At 42.0% G+C, this 19,951-nt stretch overlaps 1 protein-coding gene across 2 annotated transcripts in view; it reads left to right on the forward strand.

Moving 5' to 3' along the window:
* The window catches only part of SMOC2 (SPARC related modular calcium binding 2), a 134,501-nt gene that overhangs the window by 62,626 nt on the left and 51,924 nt on the right, over positions 1-19,951 (forward strand). For both annotated transcript variants that reach the window (XM_081855869.1, XM_081855870.1), the window contains 3 exons: positions 3,157-3,204; positions 9,911-9,961; positions 10,701-10,775. In XM_081855869.1, coding sequence (XP_081711995.1) covers positions 3,157-3,204; positions 9,911-9,961; positions 10,701-10,775 — 174 coding nt within the window. The remainder of the gene's footprint in view (positions 1-3,156; positions 3,205-9,910; positions 9,962-10,700; positions 10,776-19,951) is intronic.

The following is a 19,951-nucleotide window of genomic DNA, read 5'->3' on the forward strand; positions in this document are numbered from 1 at the left end:
TTTCACCTCTAAGTCCTAAGATGCCCCAAACACCACTTCATGGGGGCATTTGGAGATCCAACACACTGTCAAGGTTTATGAAGGTTTAAGGTGGCCCTACAAACAAACCTGCATTTCTTTTCCCCCACTGCCCCACCTCACTTCCCCCCACTCTTGCCTATGGTAGCTTCTTGGGCTGGATATCTGGAAACTGGGGCAAAGAACATCTCTGAATGAGAGGCATGTTCCATTGATACTGAAAGAGGTGGTGGTACATGCCTTATGGAAAAACCTATTGTTGGATCACTTAGATTTGGATGATTATCATCCAAGCAGTATCAAATACTGCTCTCTCCCCCAAGTGGCTAGTGCCTAGTCAACTCCAGGCTTTCTTAGATTATACTGATAGATCCCTTCTAGTTTGGTTTTGGCTTTTGGGGGGGGGGCAGAAACTGCCTTGGTTACTCTAGTAGATAATTTGCCTAGAATTGCCTTTTGATAAGCAAATAAAATTGGTTCCCAGATCTTAGCCCCCGCCTCTCACAAAGACAATAATGGTCAGATCAATGGGCTCAGGGACTGTGGGCAACAGTGATAAAAAACATATGTGGATGAAGGTTTTCCAATAAATCCAGTGCATTTTTAAATCCTTAAGTGGGCACAATCTAGTCAAAGTTCACCCCTTTTAACTGTGGAGAGCATTGAACTTCTGAGTTAACTCAAAGCCTTGAATCTTCACAAAAAGCTCAAACTGATGGGTTTACTATTGGATGCTTTACGAGACAGAATTCAGTCTGTTTTATATTTATATTTGGTCATCCATGATACTTACTTGGGCGGTAGGGTGGATTGTGTTTCTTGCACAAAACATGGACATGATCCATGTTTAAAAATAAGCTTTATTTGTGTAATACTCATTTAAAATTCATTACCTTATGGAGTTGGGGAAAACATCCCATATTCTTCCTCTGCAAGGATCCTAGAAGATAAATTACTGTATTTTTTGCTCTATAAGACTCACTTTTTCCCTCCTAAAAAGTAAGGGGAAATGTGTGTGCATCTTATGGAGTGAATGCAGGCTGCGCAGCTATCCCAGAAGCCAGAACAGCAAGAGGGATTGCTGCTTTCACTGTGCAGCGATCCCTCTTGCTGTTCTGGCTTCTGAGATTCAGAATATTTTTTTTCTTGTTTTCCTCCTCCAAAAACTAGGTGCGTCTTGTGGTCTGGTGCGTCTTATAGAGCGAAAAATAAGGTAATTACTTGGTTTGGTGTGATACAATAGACTGTAGGTAGAATTCTACATTGCTGAACAATCCTTCCTCTCCCCCTACCACTATTCTAAGGGTTCTCCCCCAATTTAAGCCAATTTCAGTGCACCTGGATCATGGGGAGAGGGGGGGAGGAACCCATTGCACAGGTGAAAGACCTCATGCTGGGCTTGCACTAATAGGACTCATTAGGTAGAGTTGCCATCTTTCAAAAAGTGAAAATCTGTACAGAAAAGTCATTGAGCTTGCAAAATTGCAAATAAAGTGGACGTTTTTGAGCTTTTTTGAGGGAAATCAGCAAAAATAACTTTGCAGACATTGGTTGCCATAAATCCGGATTATCCCTGATAATCTGCCTGGACACTGATTTTGGCTGCAGTATTCCAGGTACGACCAGGAAATTCTGGACATAGGGCAGCCCTACATAAGGTGAATCCTGCTTTCAGTTCTCATACATTTTGGTCCTTCAGTGGGTTTTTTCATAGCCTTGGATGTACCCCTAGAAATTGCCTGTAGCTAAACTACACACCCTGTTGGTATTTCCCCTGAATCCTCACTAGATTCACTGAAGTCTATCTGCATTATGCCACCCACTGAACTCTTTCCACACTGTTCTTGCAGATTAACTGAAATCCCAGTTATTTGTTATCTAACTCATTGCCTTCCACATGAGCTCATGTAGGTCACAGTGTAACTCTATGGATGCAACATTCCTGTGCATCTGAACTCCTGCTTATCTGCATGTTCCCACTGTTTCCTGGACAAGGCTGTTTGGATAAATGAGGCTATGCTGTGTTTGCTACAGTTGATCCATCTTTGAAAAACAGTTAGGCCACCAATATTAAAATCAACTTTGCACACTCCAGTCTTAGACGATGGGCACTAAGCATTATTACAGTTCACAGGTTCTCCAGTGCTCCCCCTGCCCCCATTAGTCTACTATTGTAAGAAAACCAGTCAACTTGAGAGGTACAGAGTAATCAAATGTGCTCTCCTGGCAGCATAAAGACAGCATAAAGATAAATACTCCCATCCCCCACAAACTGTCTGCTGAAAAGTACCAGATGCAACACAGACATTTTTACTGCTCCCTAAGTCAAGATATCAACATTTAGGGAACTGAAAGAAATTCCAGAGCCACTGAGCCCTTGGGAGACGGAACGGAAATTTAGAAACAGGTGTTAAATGGTTGCAGGGAAATGTGATGTTAGCTAACATTTGGTTAGCTAGCAATGGTTGTTAGCTAACATTTCCCCTGAAGTTGTGTTCAAAAATCTTTGCTTCTGCATAGTTTTTTCCTCATGCACTTAGCACTATAGGAGTTGAGAACGGCATCCTGTAAGTGCTTCACAGAATCATTTGTTTTACTTTCCCTCCTCAGTTCTTATATATTACCACAACCTTGCCAAGGTTGCCAACTCGCTCTTGCTCTCGCTCTCCTTGGGGCAGATTGACAGTGTGCATTTTGCGAACACATGGCTTCTGACAAGAATCCTGGGAACTGTAGTTCACTAAGAGTGCTGGGAATGGTAGCTCCGCAAGGGGAAAACTCTAGGTCCCAGGATTCTCTGAAGGAAGTCATGTCCTTTAGAAGTGTGCTGACTGTGATTTAAAAGTCTAAGGTGGAAATCAATGGTCACGCTATGATGAATGCTCTGTCTGCATAAGTATTTCAGCTTGCCAGACAGAATGATCTCCCTCTCCTCCCCCATGCACTGTTCTGGGGGAGTCAGTTTCGGGAGCAAGAGGGAAGAGGGTGGGAAGCATCATTGTACAAATGGCAATCTTTGCACAGAGCTTCCACTGGCGGGGCTTGTTAAGTGAATCCCACCCACTGTGTGGATCTTGATCACACATCTGCTTTCCCCTCCTCTAATTCACCTCCCCCCCCCCTCCTCCAACCTTTTAGGTTCCCTAAATGAGAAGCTGCCACAACGTGAAGGTACAGGAAAAACAGGTAAATATCTTATAATGAAATAGGGAATTTCCTCTCCATTGACTATGGACACATCTTTTGCCTAATAGAAGCAGCACAGGATAAGCCTGGGCACAGACATGATTGTGTTAGATCCGACACCATTCATTCCTAGAAAATTAAGCAGCCATTGCTTTAATGATAGGTCTGCACGAACGGCTTTTCCCTGGCTATATATCCACTGCACGCAGGGAACAATTGGCACAGTCTGCCCTGATTAAGGTGATATACATTTGCCTTCAATGCTTTTTGCCATGTCTAGTTAAACATGACAAAGACATGTTTCCGCTTGATATGGTAGACTCGGGGCTTACTTGTATGTTCCCCCACTTTATCCTTCCAACAACCCTGTGAGGTAGGTTAGGATAGGAGATAATACTGGGCTGAATATTACCCTGGGAGCTTGATGGATTGGTGGTGATTTGACCCTGGGTCTCCCTAGTTCAATGCCAAAACTCTAACCAGCCTGTTGTTTCAAGCAGGTAACTTGATTTAGTTTTGGGTGTAAACCTGCTGGCAAGTAGAGGCCATGTCCTGGTGGATTTCCGTAGATATAAATCTCCTGAAAAATATTCCTGCCTGACATTCTAAACAGCAAGCTGGAGCACATTCCTGTGGGGTAATCTACTGCAAAGAAAAATAAGGTTGGATGCCTACGGACAAGCAGATGTACCGGTATTAACGTTATCTTAGCAGTATTCATATTTTTGTTTTCACTCAGCCTGGAACAGAAGAGTCTCAGAGCTATCAAACATTATTGCCCTGAGACATGACTGTCACATTTCCCCACAACCTTGAAGCACAGTTGTCCTGTGACTATCTAAGGGATGTAGCGAAGGTTCACACATCTGAATATAAAGCTACAAGCATTTGTGCAAAAGAAATCACCCTGCATGAATGTTTGTGAGCATGATTGAGGCAAGCAGGACCTGCGCTAGCCATGTCCTGTGATCGCTGCTGCTTTTTTCCCCTGCCTCAAGGCGCAGTAAATTATTTCCCAAGTTGGAGAGAGATATCCCACCTGGGACAAGACTGTTCCCTGATCTTCTTGTTCTAACTGGACATTCAAAAAGGTATTGAAGCCTTTCAGGGCAGGCATCAGGATGCTCACATGTATCCCTATGCAGCCACATATAGGGGCATCCTAAATGCTTCCAGACAACAGGATTAGTTACCTAATGAGGTAGGTAAGTCATACCCCAGTTTAAAAATGCATTATCCTCTACTTTAATATTTCCCCTTTGTAGACTTCCATTGTGTACTCTGACATTTCATCCTTTGGAATTAATTATTTTTTACATCCAACCTAATTATTTCAGTTCTAGACACATGGAATTAGTCATGTATAAGTGACTTACCGTATGACCATATTCCCAGGGCTTCCCCACCCCCCGCAACCAGAACTTGCTGGAACTCAGTTCCTGCACCTCTCAGGTGGGAGCCATTGAAATTATAAGACAACAAGGAAGGAATTCCGACACCACTTTTTCTAGAAAAACAGCCTTCCATATTCCTGTCTAAGTTATTGGCCTCAGCCATCATTTCAGTAGACCAGCCCAAATAAGTATTGCTATGCAAATGGGAATGGAAATCTGTGGATTTTCCTCCTTGAACTAAGACAATTGTTTCTAACTCAACTGAGATTAAACCTTTTCTAGTTTCAAAATATCAGTTGTATCAAAAGTAGAGTCTCTATTAAATTGTTGCATTGCTGGGTTGTTGTTTTTTTAAATGTCTCTATTAACCCTCATCCTAGTGCATCAGACCATTCTGCACCTTTTTGTAAGGCCAATTTTGGTTTAGGATCAAAATGTCAGTGCCATTATTTCATCCATCACTGTGGCAACTGAGGTTAAATTCTCTTACAATGAGTTATTGTAATGATTTAAACTGATGGATCATATTCAGAGCCAAGCAGTTGCTGTTATTATTAATGATATATCCTTATAGCTTTTTATGTGCTGGTGCTAAAATTATTCATATGTCTGGACCAGTTTACCTCCCACTGTAGTCGGTGGCATTAGCGCCAAGATTAATGGTAATGCATATTCAACTATATTTAATATGTGTGGGGTTTTTCCCTCCCTCTAAGTGCCCAAGCTAAGGATATGTGACAGATGGGAAATTATGTAACTATCCTTAATTTATGATGCTGCACAGGATCCTTAGGAATAATTGCCATTTTATGTTTTACTCCTATGAAAAGAATCAGTAGCTGTTTAAACTGAGTAATATAAATTATGCATATATTACTCGAGGACAATCTTTCTTTGATACATTTGCCAGGCAAATGCGTAGGCTCCAGGTGTTCATAACTTTCTGAAGAAACTCAATACAGATCATAAATTTTGTTGTTTTGGCACTTTGTGTAGCCAGCATGCGCTGTGCCCATCTTTAAAAGTTTCCTGGATTTTGAGGCTGGGCAGCAATGAATAAGTTTTATCACCTGCCCCCAGCTACAAACAGTGCCTGATATATATGGAACAAAACCAGGTGTGAATCTGGAAACTTTATAAAGCCAACTCCTGCCACGGAGGCCAATCAGCTGCCAGACCCTATTTACCTAAACATGGCAGAATTACTGTTAGGCTTAATACTTTGCAATGTTCACCATTCAAACATCTTGAATGATGTTTAAGGGGTGTCTTGGGATCCCAGTTGCCAGTCAGAGCCAACATGTGTTTTGTATGATCAGCATGTTTTGCAATGAAAGTTTTTGCAGGGATCAGCTATACATATTCCATGTAATGTTATCAGACCTTTAAAAGGCACTCAGTTAAAAAAAATGACACTATATTTTTAGTGTCAAACTAAAGTTGGACATAGGATTAGAATTAGTAATATTTGCATTTAGGATTTTGTGGGCCTCTTCTCCCAGCAATGTCTCGCACCCCCCCCCAAAAAAAACCCACCCTCATCTTATAGTCCACAAATATAAAACATGATGCTTTGTTGCCTCCATTTTAAAAATGTTCATATTCATGTAATTTGTGCATCTGTGTTTCATAGAAGCATAGAATTGTAGAGTCGGAAGTGACCCCAAATGTTGTCTAGTCGAACCCCCTGAATGCAGGAATTTCAGCAGGTCAAGGGAGCCTTTTTGTGCATTTCCATGTATGTTTCTTTAGACATGGCCAATATACTTTTGTGCATACAATGACCACTCCCCACATCAAATGAGGGGCGGTTTTTGTGTTGTCATGTGCAGCCCCCCGATCCTACGTGGCTCCCTAAAATACAACCTGGCTTTGCCCCCTCCCATGCTGGGTACCTGGAGGTTCCCGCCTAACCTCAGAGTCATTCTTCCACTAATTTTCACCAGTCAGATGGAGATTCCTTGGAATCTCCCAACATCCTCCCCCTTTCCATGGCATGGGGTTGGGGGGTGGTCTCTGCCTGTCCATGCAAATATATGGTTGCATGCCACCCTAATGTCCAAGCAGTGTGAGGTTCCAGACGCTTGCACAGAGTTCAATTTCCTTGGAATGAGGGACAAAGGAGACTGTGGTGTCTTAGGATATATGGTTGATTTGCACATATATACAACCTGAGTCTATGATGGAGGGGCTTATAGCATTATCACTCCAAAAGGAATGATAATGCCCAGCCTGCTTCTTGCTTTTTGCTAACACACCTCAACTCTGGCTTTTGTCTTTCTAACTACCAGACTGTTGAGGGAGTTGGGCCCACCCATTTCACCTCTGGCAGAGAGACACTTCCTTTGTTACCTTAACAACCCATACTTAGTGGGCCATTGCCAATAAGCTGGCTTGGCTATTCCAGCTATTGGATCCTTGTTGGATCTAGGAATTGGAAGGGACTTGGGCACACAGCCAACCCGTCCCAAACTCACAACTCTATGAACAACCAGCAGCAGAACTTGCAGTGGGATGGAGACACTCTCCTGACACCTGGATAGGAATGGGGATGGGGTGAGTCAGTAGCAAGTTGGGGGCCAGATGGTTGCATCAGTGAGACTTGCCACTGCCACTCTTGTGCTTCTTCTGGTGCAACCTCACAACCCCTAACCCAACAGCCACCGTGTCCAGCAGCAATGATGTCAGGATTTCACCCCACCACATGCACAGCTGAGCAGCTGCCAAGGAAGTAATGCTGGCAGAAGCAACTACATAGGCTGCCGGGGTGTTAGGTGACAATGGGGGTGTTGGACACAGCAAAGAAGGGCAGCAGCTCTCTTAGTGCTAGTCATCTGCTCAGAAGTGCAGGACTAAATTCAAGTTTCCTTCCCTCCACCGACTACTTCATCATTATTATTTTTGGCATTCTTGAAAAAAATCGTGCTCTCTCCGATGAGCATTAATCCTAGCAAACACCTCTGTGATTCTTACCTGAGAAATGTTTGCTGGCAAGCGGAGTCTGTGGGAGATGCCAGTAACTCAGCTAAATATCTAAAACCAGCCATGAAATAATGATTTACGAAGTTGCTTGCATGATGTAAAAAGGCCCTGTGGCACCCTTTTAGGAATCTGATGCAAACAGAAGGGTATTTGTTTCGACAAATTCAAACAAATTTCTCAGCAGCGCAGCCACCGTACACACAAAAAGAGACTAGCTGTCCTCTCTCCAAAAAATCTTGGCTTCCTCTTGTCAGCTTCTTGCCTTTTCTCTCTCATCTGCCAGATACTGTGTTCCTCTCATTTTGTGCAATATTGCTTGAACATTATGAGAGAAAGAAGTCTCTCTCTCTCTCTCTCTCTCTCTCTCTCTCTCTCTCTCTCACACACACACACACACACACACACACACACCAGGCTCTTTCTAGACTCTTCAGAGGCAGCTGTTTCCTTGAGAGGTTACTTGAGTTACCCACAAGCTAGCCTCACACAGAATGCTGTCGGTATTCTCATGGCATCTTTGAATGTTCTCTGGCAGTGGCCACTATTGATGACAAGCCAGTGCAGTTGCAGTGTATACTATTGCTGTACAGGACTGTGACTTGATGATGGCAAGGTTCTGGAGAGACTCACCTGCTCTACACTGGAAAGGCCTTTTAAACATCATTTAGTTAGCTGCATCAGTGCGTTCCTTTTGTTTGGGGAGCATCATCATTATTTTAGTTGGTTAGTTATCAAAATTTATATACCACTTGATTGTAAAAGAAAAACTCTAATAATATTATTATATTCTTCAAAAGAATAAAAAAATCAGAAGAATATAAAATAAAGCACTGAAATTATCTGTAAAAACAGATTAGAACAGTGGTGTTTTTGTAAAGATTAAAATCCACACCAGCTTTGGTTTTGACTACTATCCGGCATCCAAGCAAACTACAGCTTGCAAAAAACACAGTCCACAGGCAACAGCCCTGGTCATTTCAGTAAGGTTTCAAGAGTCTTATTCCAGTTATTCCAGTCTTTCTTCCAAGACTGGAGAACTTGTAGGTTTCTGAAGTGCCATCTTGCATCAGCCCTAGCCATCATGGCTCACAGTAAGATTCTCAATCCTTGCTTATGTGAAAAGATGAATTTCAGACAAACTGCCCCCCCCCCCGATGTAAATAACGAAAGCATTGTTTTCCCAAAGTGCTTTGATTTTGCAAAGGTTTTGTGGCATTTGGTCTTAACTTGAACCAACACATCAATCTCTTTCTATTTTTACTATACTGTATTTTCCTTTGTTGGGCAGCATGAGTATAGGAAATATGCAGGAAGAAAGCAAATCAAAACTTGTCTAGAGAACTTGTTTGTGTAATCTGCAGAAGAATTAGCAGCATTTTGCTGTGCCAAACTCTGCTTTTGTTTCAGGTTTCTGTAAATCCAGTTGCCTGCTGCATACAGGCCATTTCTTTCAGACTGTACACAGACAAAATGGATGGTCTGTATTGCTTGGTCTGAGCACAGAGAAAACGGATGGTCGGCATTGTGTGGTCAGAGCACAGACTGAAGAAGTGCATTTCCCCAACACTTGTGATTTCACAAAAAAAGCACTTTGTGCTCTTGACAGACTATTCAGACAACCTGTTTGCCATGTGAACTCTTATAAAACTCTTTCCTGTGTAGGTGTCTCTCTTTATTATTTGGCAAATGGCTTTTTGTATGGATCTGCCCACATGAACCTTTGTAAAAGAAAACCCTCAAAGCAGTTTTGAATCAAGGAGTGTATAAATGATAAGAAATAAAATAAATGAGTTTTCTCTGACACAGCAGGAATCTCTGCAAATGCATTTTGGATTTAGTGACTAAACTGGCCAGAGCATCAAGAAACGTTACCTCAGCACCATCTCTGAAATCTTTTAATGAAGGGTGGTATATAAATCTAATAAATAAATGAAAAAGAAAAATATTGGCGTGTTTCAGAAGACCCTTCTAAATGAGTGGAGATCCACCCCACCTCCCAACAGCCCAATGAGGGCTGAGTGTGCTCAGGGGCACAGAATGCTGATTGGAAGTCTTGGCGGGGCAGGGGAGACACAGCCAATGACGGGAGAGGAAAAGGATTCCTATACAGGCAGGGCAAAAATTTGTTGAAGGTCCCACTTGTACCATTCAAATGTGAAAGGTTTTTTTTAAAAAAAAAAATTGTATATGATAACACTGATATTATTTGCTTATGTATTGGATGGCTTGGGCTACATGCATTTTTTTTAGTCTCAATCAAGGATGTCCCCTTATTTAGCTTACTCTCATAATTGTAGTCTCCTTGCAAATCTTTTCCATTCTGAATTCAGATGATGCTTCAGTTCCTGCACTGGAGACTCAGCCCCAAGGTGATGAAGAAGGTGAGCATTTCTGGAAATGGGATGGGGAGACTACGGAAACAATGGCTATACTATATATATACCATTTGGTCACAGTATTATGTTGCAGAAAAGATGCCTATTTTTTGTGCATGCAGTGAAGTGGAATCTTTCATGGAGAACTGGGCTATCAGCAGCTACTAGCCACAGTGGTTGTGTTCTTCCTCCACTGTCAAAAGGCAATGTGCCTCAGTCTCTTGGAATCCAAGTAGGGAGAATGTTGTTGAAATTTGGGTCCTGCCTGCTTTTGGCTACTGTGAGAACAGGGTGCTGGACTAGATGGGCCTTTGGCCTGATCCAGCAAGGCTTTTCTTCTCTTTGTATGCCATCAGTGAAAGCTTATGCTACAATACATACACTTTCAGCCTTTAAGGCGGTACAAGAATTTTTGTTGGTCTCCAAAGCTCACATAGCTCAATAAGGAACTGCAATGGACCTCGTAAGCACAGCAGGGTTTATGACTGAAGAATATGAACTGCACTGACTATCCCATTAAATCTTCAATTTATAGTGTCATTTAATATGGACATGATTTCTATTCATAACATGCACTTCATCTCCTCTTAAATACCACTATTTAACCTTTTCTAAACTTGTTTCTCAATAAGAAATCAGCCTTGCTGTGTTTATTAGATTACTTAATATTTTCTTGCAATAAATCTAGTCTGTCATCACTTATACTTTCCATTATAATGATCTCATTTTGTTCTTAATTTTCTAGATATAGCTTCGCGTTACCCTACTTTATGGACTGAGCAAGTAAAGAGCCGACAGAATAAGACCAATAAAAATTCTGGTAAGATGATAGAGCATAATTATTTTGATGCAGTTAATAAAGCTAAAATTAAAACAGAGTCTAAGTTTCATACTTAGATATTACCCCCTCCCCCTTATAATCCTTTCAAGTTAACCAGGATCTCATTTTTGTAGTTTTCCTTCTTTAACACTTGGTGAAGGACATGAATGGCTTGGTACTCATATTTGTTATCAAACAGGTGGCCACTTATGTGTCCCCCCCAAAAAAGGAAATTCATCACCAAACCAAAGGGGGAAATGGGGTACAGATTTGCATAAAATTTGCATATGATTATTCTAATTTAAATTGAAATAAAATATATCTCACCATACTGGAATAGACTGTGACCCTGTGACCCATATGCCTGCTCAGTCTGCTGTAAAGGTGTTGATGGTTGATGGGCAGCTTCACAGCTGATGCTTTTTCTTATTAGGGTTCTTTAAACTGGGCAGTTCTTCAAACGGAAGATGCCTTCAAATAAAGGATTCTTCTATGAAAGATAGAGAAACAGAGTACAGTCCTTTGCAAAGTATGAGTACGGGAGGGTTGAGGAAGCAAAAAATTATTCTGCAGGTTGGGTTTTGATCTGAAGAGAATTCACTTGAGGCAGGCATTGATGAGCCCCCAAAGACTGTATATGAGCCCGCCTCTGAAGAATGTCACAAGTATCTCTAAGCTCTATAAAGTGAAAAAGAAAGACAAAAATGCATGACGTTAGGATAAATTGGGAAACTTGAGAGAAAGTAAAATGGGCAGATTTTTCTAGCCCTCTTGTGAGCATAGAACTTCCATTGCTGAAGCACATTATTTAAGATGGTGATGGTGCGGAGCATCCCTCCATTCTGGAATATCCTCTAATGCCATCTTTTTTTTATTCCCCTTTTCTTGGCACAGAGAGTCAGAAGGAGAATACAAAAGGACTGTTTAGACAAAGTGTAATTGGTGTATTGGAAATTTAGATTGTTATTTTTCTGCCTGATATGCAAGGGAACACAGCATCCTTGAGAGAGTAAAACAAAATGAAACAAAGCCTAGAAATGCTTCATTTGAAGTGGTATTTATTTCATTTTTATTGCACTGGAGATTAGTTAGGGCCAAAAGCAAAGGAGTTATTGTGTTTGGAACCAACTTTACTTATTCAAGAGTCTCACGTGTGCAAATGCAAGAGACCACAAACGAAAACAAAATTGCAACCAGTATTCACCCTAGTGTAGCACTTTGTGGGCTGTAAAAGCCAGCTTAACAGTCCAATCCTATTAATATAGTATAGAGCAGAGCAGTTCCTAGGATCTGGCAGGAATGTTTCAGTTCCTATCTGGGGCATAATAGATGTACTTGATCCAGCCAGGGTGGAGGGCTGTTCCAGTCCTATTGCTGGCATAACTGTTTGCCAGTGCGTTCTCAGCGTAAAGGCTTAAAAGATTTGAGGGGTGAGGAGAAGTGAAGAGAGGTCAGGGCCACCAGCAATCTGGAAGAAATGTCTGGAGATCACAAATGCAGGTGGAAAAAGAAAGAAATTCTCAGGTGCATCAGGAAGTAATTTATTAGACTTAACAGAGCAGCACAGCTGTCTGCATGTTTGGACTCCCCTTAGGGGCGTGGCTGTGGAATCTGTCATGATGAGCTCCTGAACTTTAACATTTGTCACCAGACCCAACATGTTTTGACATAGGGCTTCTTCAAGGGCAGTGTGAATACATTCCCTTTAAAAGAGGGAGTGCAAAAAGCACAGTGGTTTGGCTGTATCTGCAGTTTTGGTCACATCCATGTCATCTATTTAAAGGACCAAAGATTCATGGGAACTGTAGTTTGCTAAGGATGCTGGGAATTGTACCTGTGTGAGGGATAAACTACCATTCCCAGGATTCTTTGGGGGAAGCTGTGTCCTTGAAATGCATGGTGTGGATGTGACCCTCATCTCACAGCATCCTTGAAGACCTTTGTTGAAAAGCACTGGCCTATAAGTCACTTCCCTGGGCACCTGAAGATTGCTCTTTCCTTTTCCCTCATAAAAACTCTGCAATGTGGCAACAGGAAAGCTACCCAGCCAGCCCGGAAGCCAACATTTTTGTTGCTGTCCCGGGGTATGGAGGAGGGTGAGAGACAAGTGTGTTCTCCCTTCACTAACTTTTCTCATGGCATTCTCTGTCCCCTATTAGTTAAAGGAGTAACTGTACCTCACCGAGTTGTTAAGATAACGAAGAAAGGTTCTTGAGCTGTTTCTGAGGACAAAGAAATACTCAGCTGTTTTTACAATTGCAGCCTTTTCTCTTGTCTCTAACAGAGCAAAGGCATCCTATTGTTTCATACAGGACATGGGAAACTTGTTCAAGTAGCCACATCAAACATCATAGACATTCAGTTTTGAAAGGTTGTGTATTTTTATTCAGAAATATCAGAGCTGTCACAGATTTGCCACCAGCAGTGGAAAATCACAGTGGTAGTCAGTGTGAGGCCCTGAAACCATTCCCTTTTTGAAACCAACAAGATAACTGCAGGGAGACCACAGTGTGTCTGTGGAGGGAGAAGAGTAAGTTTGCCCCCCACCTTGCACCCAAGGTGACAGGGGTTTGGAAGCAGCAGATTGTCCACCTCTTCACTTCCTTCCCCAGTTAGAATTGTCCTCAAGGTCTCACTGTGTTCAGTCAGACTTACTTCCAGATCAGTGTGTGTAGGATTGCAGTCAAAGATACCCAGTTACCAGGGGGTAAGTCCCATTGAACGCAGCAGGGCTTACTCCTGAGAAGATATGTATAGGGTGTTCCCATTTGATAAGAAGAAGATATGTACAGGATGGCATCTTCTGTCTATGTCTTTTTCTTGGCCAGGTAGGCAATGGTTCAGTTTGTGGGTTACTCTTGTTTATTTTGTTCTTTGAAAGCCGGAACTGGTAAAATGAATTCTTTGTTCTTTATGTCTTCCTCTCCTTGCCTTTTCTGAGGGGAGATAAGCTTCCTCAGACCTCCCTGGAGCAACTTGTATATATTGCTTCTTTACACAGCCAGTCTGCTGGAATATATGTATGGCAGTATTCGCCCTATCTTCAAAAATCCTGTTTTACGAGCATTTTCATTTATCCTTTAATTTTACATATTAGTTTGAAATACTTATAAGCTCTGGCTTCCAGCATCTCTAGCCTTTGCCTCCCACCAGGGTTAAAGACCCTCCCACCCTAAAACATTTTTTAAAAGTGCTCTGTTTAACATCTAAGAGATACCGTTTGTGTTCAGGATGTTCCACTATTTTATGGAACCTCTACCGTGGAAACATTGGCCGGCTTTCCCCTTTTTGCAAGGCTGGTCATTTTATTTTATAGCGTATGTTAATTTCATGCCAAAAAAGATAGTAATCTTCACTGTAGTATTTTTAATTATGTTATATGACTTCTCTGCAACTCCAGAATGAAACTCCAGTCATTTTTTATTTTCATATGTAGGATCTGCTTGTCCTCCATACTTTATTAAGAGCAACCAGGAAAGCATCATAAATCTGAGGCTTGCATTTCAACAGTTGGAAGTACAGGAATGGCAAATGAATTAATTTACATGGATTTACATGGATTTATTCAGATATGATTGCATTTTTACATTGTGTATCTTAGCGTAAACTAATGAGCTCTCTCATTTGGAAGATAACCTTGTACCTGCATAAAACTTGCATGGTTTGCTTGAATAAAACACACCTAACTTCTAACGCCATCTTAACCATGTCTGAATACCCTATTGAATTCATTGGTTACTTGCTCTGAGATAAGTTGGGTGAAGGTTGCAGTCCAACTCATCAACTGCAGCCCTTCATGACAAAGTCTGACCTTGCCACAGCCATCCATGCCCTTTTGACTTCCAGATTACACTACTGTATTGTACTGTACTGTGCTGTACTGTACTGTGCTGTCTGTGGGGCAGGCCTTGAAAACTATTCCAAAACTGCAAATAGTGGGAAATATGGCAGTCGGAATGCTGACAGGTGCTAGGCGTTTTGTCCCCATAACACCAGCTTTATATCATTTACTCTGTCTGCTAGTTTCTTTCTGAGCTCAGTTCAAGGTACTGTTGCTGACCTTCAAATTCCTAAATAACATGATACCTGAGGATTGTTTTCTTCTGTAGGTTTCTCCTCACTGGTAGACAGCATAATAATAATAACTTTATTTATTTATTTATTTATACATACATACATACATACATACATACATACATACCCTGCCTATCTGACTGGGTTTACCTAGCCACTATGGGCAGCCCCCAACAGAAAATTAAAAACATGATAAAACATCAAATATACAAACTTCCCTAAACAGGGTTGCCTTCAGATATTGTCTAAAAGTCAGATAGTTGTTTATTTCTTTGACATCTGATGGGAGAGCATTCCACAGGGTGGACGCCACTACCGAGAAGGCCCTCTGCCTGGTTCCCTGTAGCTTCACTTCTCGCAATGAGAGAACTACCAGAAGGCCCTCGGTGCTGGACCTCAGTGTCTGGTTTGAATGATGTCAGGGAGGTCAACACAATGTAAATGTAATGGGAGAAGCACCAGATTGACTCCACCAGTGCAAACCCCCTCACCTTGAATATTAGGCAGACGTCATCCTTGTTGCATTTCAGCACCTGCTAAGACCTTCCTCTTTCAAGAAACCTTTTTAAGTCTGCACCTGTATTTGAATTGTTTTAAAGGTTTTTAAAATTGTTTTAGCCATTATTGCATATAAGTTTTTGAAATAAATAATTGCCCTCCATGTAGAGCTATCTCAACTGGTTGCTGGTAAAGCTGGATAATGGAGCAAATCCCATTGACCTAAATGCGGCTTCTATAGGATTGCACTGGGAGCAGGTTAGTTGCATGAACGAGTTTCAAGACACAAAACTGGCTCTGCGTGCCATGCGGTAGGGAAGCAGCAGAGTCAATACTCACTTGTTGAATAACTCGCGCCTGTTTGTTTGAAAGTTAACAGGGATGAATGATGCCCATTACAGTAATCACATATCACTTTGTTTATGGCCTTTAAATAAATCGTTTAATATAGCAACCCACCAGGGAGTCTTAAAGGGGACAGTGCAGATTTCATGAGGTTGAATCATTCTGGGTTTTCTTACACTGGTAGCAGCTTTCTCCTGATAATTAGTTCCTGAAACCTATCTCAAAAAAGTCATGTGGTTTAGGAGAGGCATGTTCACCATGTTTCATTTTTCTTCTTCCAAATAATGGGGAGAACCTTCCCATCTGCTCAAATAACAAAAAAGGGAGGAAAAGAAATGTCTAGGCAGAGCATCAGGGCTGAATTAATGTAAACTGTAATAAAAAATATTGCCTTATTAGGTGACTGAATGCCAGCCCCACTGTTTCTTGAGACACTGCTTGTCTGAAGAAGTTAAACATTTAGAATCTGTTTTGTTTGAACCATCTTGCCAAAACATAGGCCTCGGGATTTTTCCTCCTTGTCACAAATGACTTTAGACATGTGGTGTGAGACTAACAGCAAGACAAGGTGAGGGCCAGAATCAACAAATATTTGTAGCAAGTATGCTAAAATGTATTGCAAAAAGAAGAAAGCCTAGGAAAACACGTTTGTTACGATACATGCCATAGCATCCAGCACAATGGATCAATTAGTGTTTATTTATTCAGCGTGCTTTCCATTGGTATAAGTTGTTTTTGTGGCCAGAAAAACATGCACAATTGTCTGTGTTGCTTCCAAGTTAGATAATGGAATTGTATCAGATACTTGGACTGTGAGTGTAAAGGGAAGCAGATATACTTTGTATAATGGGATTTTACAAACAACAGCAACAGCCCTTTGTTTTGCCTAGCTGCAGTTGGAGTGAAATAAGTAAAGATAGAAATAATCTAAGATTTAAATGAAGCCAGATCCTGATGTTTCCTAGATAAATAAATGTTGTTTATCTATAACAGAGGATGGCCAAACCTTGTTTCGTGGGCTGCCTGCAGTTTGTGAGCATGACTCCCAGTCAATTCAAGAAAGCTGCTGGAAGTTAGTGAAGAAGCATGAGATTGGGGACTACAATACAGTAGAGATATATGTACTTGTTTCTTTCCACACCCAGTTCACAGCCACACCTTGGAGCACAGAGCTGGAGCACAAGAGTCCAGTTCAGATGTGTACAGGGAAATTGGGGTCATTTCCACTAATGGGAGCACGTGTGTTTGGGAGGTCTAAAATAGCCTAGGCTACAAAGTGCATTGGATTAGAATTTAAAGTGTTCGTGCTGACCTTTAAAACCCTACATGGCCTCAGCCCAGAATACCTGAAGGAGTGTCTCTGCCACCATCGTTCAGCCCAGACACTGAGGTCCAGCTCCGAAGGCCTTCTGGCAGTTCTCTCACTGCGAGGTGTGAAGTTACAGGGAACCAGGCAGAGGGCCTTCTCGGTAGTGGTGCCAGCCTGTGGAACGTCCTCCCATCAGATGTCAAGGAAATAGACTACTATATGACTTTTAGAAGACATCTGAAGGCAGCCCTGTTTAGGGAAGTTTTTAATGTTTGATCGCATTTTTAACATTCTGTTGGGAGCCGCCCAGAGTGACTGGGGAAACCCAGCCAGATGGGCGGGGTATTAATAATAATAATAATAATAATAATAATAATAATACCAGAAAAAGCCAGTTCATATACAGTACATAGGCTCTTTTAGACTTTCAACACCATGGGATGGGGGTGGGTCCAATGGCCATGAGCAAAGATGATTCTCCCCACCACCCCACGATAGTCTGAACAGTGCTTTGGTTTGAGAAATGTTGTGGATATGCTAAAATGAGGAAGTTTAGATGGGGAGGCTACTAGAGGAGGAAGTGTTTTCGGCTTAGTGTTTTGTTTCTTTTTGAATTGTGATGTCTTAAGAATGCTGATTGTTGTGACTCCCATAGTGCTTTGTTTTATATAAAAGTGGTATATAAAGAACATATCACTCAATCAACTAGTGGTCAAGAAAGGCAGTAAGCTGGAGAATTCCAAAATTCCCAGCCAGCTTGCCACCCTCCACCATATAATCGGCAACTCCATAATATAATGAACCAGGGATCCTGCTGGCAAGGCCAGTTGTAGGAGGCTCCATTTGTCTGAGACACTGTTGAAAGAGGAAGGCTTGTTGAGGTGAAAGTGATGAACCACATTATTGCCATCTGGAGGGACACTTTTGCTCCACAGAGCCACCAAAGCAGAACAAAAGAACGAACAAACTCTAGAGCATTTGTGCTATATAGAAAGTTACAGGACTGCGATGCAGCAGCAAATTACAAGGTATGTACCGATTGGAAACGGAGCAGTCTGTCTGCTCTAAGCCCTTGACAGGTGCAGTATTGAAAGCAGGATTGCCTGTAACCACCCTGATGCCATCCTGAACACAAATCACAATGAACAGACAAAAGAAAAGAGATGTTGTAGCAGAGGGAGAGCTCCAAGGGAAGGGAAGGGAAGGGAAGGAGGCTGGGAGACGTGGGCCCCCTTGGCCATATGAAAATACTAGTACACAGTTTTTAAGCTTAAGGATGTTGTTGGTCATAGGCATACATTCCTTTCAGAGTAGTTGCATCCATATATGTCATCACAGGATTTGGGCCAAAGTCACTGCCACCACAAAAACCTTCCTGGCTTCAAGAGGAAGTGTGAGGGTTTTTGTTTTTTAAAAAAATTGATAGATCATGTGGAACATTGCCCAAAATGTAGGAGAATGTTTCTTTCTTTCCCCACAATGGCTCCAGGGGAAGGTGGGGTAGAGATGTGTTTTTCATTCATGCCGCCCTTGTTTTGCTCACAGGCCTATGGCAGAGCCAAGCCTTGGGCTTGCCTTTACTGCGGGAGCCAAAATAAAAGCTGAGCCACTGGAGCTGACTATAAACATATGAAAAGTAAACTTTGTGGAAGTATATTTTTTTTAAAAATTGCTGGCGCTGTAAGGAAATAATCCTATGGTATTCTTATTTGGCTTTTTTGCCTTCCTGGAGCATCCTTATTTCTGGATCCGGGTATGATGCCAGAACCAGCCACCCATTTCAGTTGAGGTTTCAGCTTTTTGAAATTAATTTTCTTGCTTCTTCAGGAAAGACAATTCTGTGCGATTTGGGTAAATAAATCCCTGTGCAGAGAGGGCCAGCAGAAGGGTGGTGCACCAACTTGTTCTTTCAAAGTAAGGCTGAAATTGGGTTGTTGTTTTTCCCTGAGCCTAAAGAAAAGGCTGAAAACTGACTTGATAAATAGTGTCTCTGATAGAACAAACAAAAGCCACCGTGACTCAGAAGAAACTTCTTTTGATAATGAAGGGCACCATTGCATTTGTTTTATGTTCTAGACCACCACTCCAGGCCCACAAGTGAAGCCACCTTAACTTTCTGCATGGAAGGGGTTCCTTAACAACTCTCAGCACCCTTAGCAAACTACAGCTCCCAAGATTCTTTGCAAGGAACCCATGATTGTTTAAAGTGGTCTAAGAGTGCTTGAAATGTACAGTGTGGATACGCTCTACAGCAGGCACGTCCAACTCTATAGAGACTGCGATCTACTCCCAGTAGAATAAAACTGGCAGTGATCTACCCATTGTCATTGCCCAAAGTTGTTAAGTGTTGTTTTTTTTGGGGGGGGGAGGCCTGAGTTATTGAGCTTTTGGGGCGAGGGTTGCATTAAATTGCTCACCCAACAGTCCACACTCCTCCCTTCTTCCCCCCACTCTGCTGCAGATAAAGGGGATAAAACATTTAACAGCACTGCCAACGGCGCTGATGGGATATAGCGCCAGGGACGGGGTGCGTCATGATCACTCAGGAGAAACTGGGCGATCTCTTCTTTAACTCCTGCAATCGACCTGGAGAACGCTGCCGATCTACCTGTTGATCGTGGTCGACGGGTTGGACATTGCTGCTCTACAGTATCGCCACACCATTAAGAACATAAGAGAAGCCCTGTGAGATCAGGCCAAAGGCCCACTTAGTGAAACCACCTGTTCTCAGATCAGCCAACTAGAAGTCTGTGGGAAGCCCGTAAGCAGGACATACAACAGCACTCTCTGCCCATTTGTGATTCCCATCAACTGTTATTCAGAGAGTTACTGCTTCTGACACTAGCAGCCACTGGTAGCCTTATCTGCGATGAATTTGTCCAATTTCCTTTTAAAGCCATCAAGTTGGTGGCCATCACTACTTCCTTTGATTATTTGATTTCTGTACCAC

The sequence above is a fragment of the Podarcis erhardii genome (genome assembly GCF_964252035.2).
Source record: "Podarcis erhardii genome assembly, chromosome: 3".
NCBI classification, from domain to species: domain Eukaryota; kingdom Metazoa; phylum Chordata; class Lepidosauria; order Squamata; family Lacertidae; genus Podarcis; species Podarcis erhardii.